Below are 2784 nucleotides of genomic sequence, written 5' to 3'. Positions count from 1 at the left end.
TTTTTACAATTTTTTGTTTGGCTTACCTTTTTTCTTTGTATCAACTCTACTTTCTATTATATTAACATTTTTTATATCGAACAAAATAATGTGAGCCACGACTTAACGAAAAACCGATTAAAGGTTTCTATTCTCGAAACCGGTGACACAATTACATAGATTTTTAAAACTATAACTTTCTTTCAGCAGTTTACATTAGAACACTAAATAAGTAATTAAATGTAAAAAATGTATTGAAACTGCCAACCAGCGCCTTAAAAAATAATTTCTTTAATTTTAATGTTAAACGAAGTAGTCATGGGCATGGGGTGGGCTGATGTCTTTAGAAGAATTTCTTGCGAAAAGAAAATTAGAAGAAACGAAAATAATTCGCAAAACTGCTAGGTTTTAGCGTATTAATATTTTCATATGTTTTTCGATTGCAGGAATTAAAAATCTAGAATATTTCGCAGGTAAAAGTAAACCTCGCTCTGCGCCGAGCTTGGCCTCTGAAATTCTCTAAAATATATTACACTGAAATTTATAGATTTAGTTTTTAGTATTAAAGTGATTCTTGATCCTAAAAAATTCAAGATGTTTATGGATTTTATATTTTATTGATTAAAAACAATTTCTTTTTTATAAAATTTTTTGACTTTTAAATTAAATTTTTACCTTTTTTGCAAATAAATAAATACAATTTATCGACCTGTGTCAATAAGTACATACGTATTAAAAAAAAATAAGTATTCTGTAAAATATATTCCACTAAAATTTTTAAATTTAGTTTTTAACATTAAATTGATTCTTGCCCCAAAAAAAAATCAAGATGTTTATGGCTTTTATATTTTTTGATAAAAAATATTTTTTTTTTTTATAAAATTAGAACTTTTCATCAAATTGTTTCCTTTTTGCAAATACATAACTAAAATTTAACGACCTATCTCAACTTTTCTATGTACATATGTATGTACATATTTTAAGATCAGCACATAAATTAGGAAAAAATTTTAATATAATCGTTAAACATTTAATTAAACGGGACCTAAAAATACTCCTGTTAATTTGGCGGCAACTCGCATCAAAATTGGGTACATTCAATGCTGTTACATATTCTAATTTCATTTTTTACCAAACATGGGGAGATTTATAAAAAAAAAAAATTAAAAATTTAAATATGCAAAATATTTAACAGAAACTATAATTTTTTTTTTAATTCTTACAAAACTATTAAAATTTCTATAAAATATATTTTTGATTTTGACTTTTTAAGCTTTTGAGAAATTCCCAAGTAAATTTAAATTTTCTCTTTTGTTTTTAGAAAACAGTGCTTCGTTAATTTTTACTTTTTTTTTTGGGGTTTGTTGAACCAAAACTAAAGACAGAAAAGTTTGAAAATTTTTATAATTTTTTAGAAGTTAAGCTCTCAGACGATGTACGAAACGATTTTTTCAATTCAAATAAATTTCTTAACAGTCCTTCTAAGTTGCTTGACCTGTACATATACATATATCTTACTGAATATGTTTATTAAAAACTGGATAGCTAAGCATATGTACAGCAAAAAGTGGCTGACTAGATTTGAATGCATACAAATATATTTTTATAAACAAATTTCTGGTATAAGTACATACATACATACATAATTAATATTTAAGCCTTAACAAAATTTACTTCACTAATCAGATTTGAAGCTTAAAAACATCACAACGATAAAATGTTGCTTAAATTCTAATTTTCTATAATAATTACCGACAGCTATGCCACAGCAATTCTTTGTTTGATTTTCACTTGAAATTCTTTCTCTATTTTAATGTAGTCCATTTAACTGCTGAGCCAAAATACTATTTGCTACGACATATACTATGCGTGTAAGTATACTTGTATACATATGTACATACATTCGGTATTTCCCAGACATCTACAAAGCGCAGCTGGTAAACGGCCAAATCGAACACTGCTGCATGCTTATGAACGTTGGCCAGCAATTCGCCGGTGGATGCGGATGCGATGAATGGGTCATCATAGTTGTTCGTTGCCGATATGCGTTGTGTCAGTTGGTAACGAATGCGTCTAGAAGATTTTGTATAGAAAGGAATATTTTTATGTATGTTTGTATGTGGTATACATAAGTAGGATGTTTCTGAAATATAAANAAGATTTTGTATAGAAAGGAATATTTTTATGTATGTTTGTATGTGGTATAAGTAGGATGTTTCTGAAATATAAAAGCCCAGTGCTAGCCACAATTTTGCTTACAGCTGCCAATTTTTTTTTTTCATATTTGCATTTCGTGCCAATACGTTTCAATGCAAATGTTTCACTTTTTTTTTAAGTTTTTTATCCTTCTTTTTAAAATTTAATTTCATTTACTAAATGTTTCTATGCTCTTTATCTTTATTTATTTTGGAGACATTTCGTTGTTTTTTGTTTTCACAAATTCCGATTTTATACCAACTACCTGTAATGCCACTCTTTTGTGATGCATCGATGAGTTCGATGATGACTTGCCTTTGCCTTTCTTCCATGTGCACAGCAACAACTCCTTCATGCCTTTGCGAAAGTTACGACTTAGGAAAGCGTACAGCAGCGGATTAATGCCCGAATTGAAGTAGGTGACAAGGAAGGTGAGCGGCGTGAGGAGCGCATTGAAATTCGAGTCACCGCGATATGAACGTGACCTGGTGAAATTAATGAAAAAAGAAGTTTGTTTATCAATACATAGAATTGAAACATTCACGAAAGAGAAGCGTAGAGAATGAATAACGAAATGTATGAATGTCCTCAGGGGGGGGGGGGGGGGGG

At 29.2% G+C, this 2784-nt stretch overlaps 1 protein-coding gene across 1 annotated transcript in view; it reads right to left on the bottom strand.

Moving 5' to 3' along the window:
- Positions 1 to 1643: 1643 nt before the first annotated feature.
- Positions 1644 to 2784, bottom strand: part of LOC108366506 (uncharacterized) — a 61145-nt gene continuing 60004 nt past the window's right edge. Inside the window, exons 8-9 of the mRNA XM_017620924.1 lie at positions 2441 to 2660; positions 1644 to 2052 (exon numbers count right to left, since the gene is read on the bottom strand). Coding sequence (XP_017476413.1) covers positions 2002 to 2052; positions 2441 to 2660 — 271 coding nt within the window. The 3' untranslated portion in view covers positions 1644 to 2001. The remainder of the gene's footprint in view (positions 2053 to 2440; positions 2661 to 2784) is intronic.

The sequence above is a fragment of the Rhagoletis zephyria genome, unplaced genomic scaffold (genome assembly GCF_001687245.7).
Source record: "Rhagoletis zephyria isolate East Lansing unplaced genomic scaffold, Rhagoletis_zephyria_1.1 Rzeph_scaffold_02296, whole genome shotgun sequence".
In the NCBI taxonomy this organism is placed as follows: Eukaryota; Metazoa; Arthropoda; class Insecta; order Diptera; family Tephritidae; genus Rhagoletis; species Rhagoletis zephyria.
This window is presented reverse-complemented; position numbering and strand designations above follow the sequence as displayed.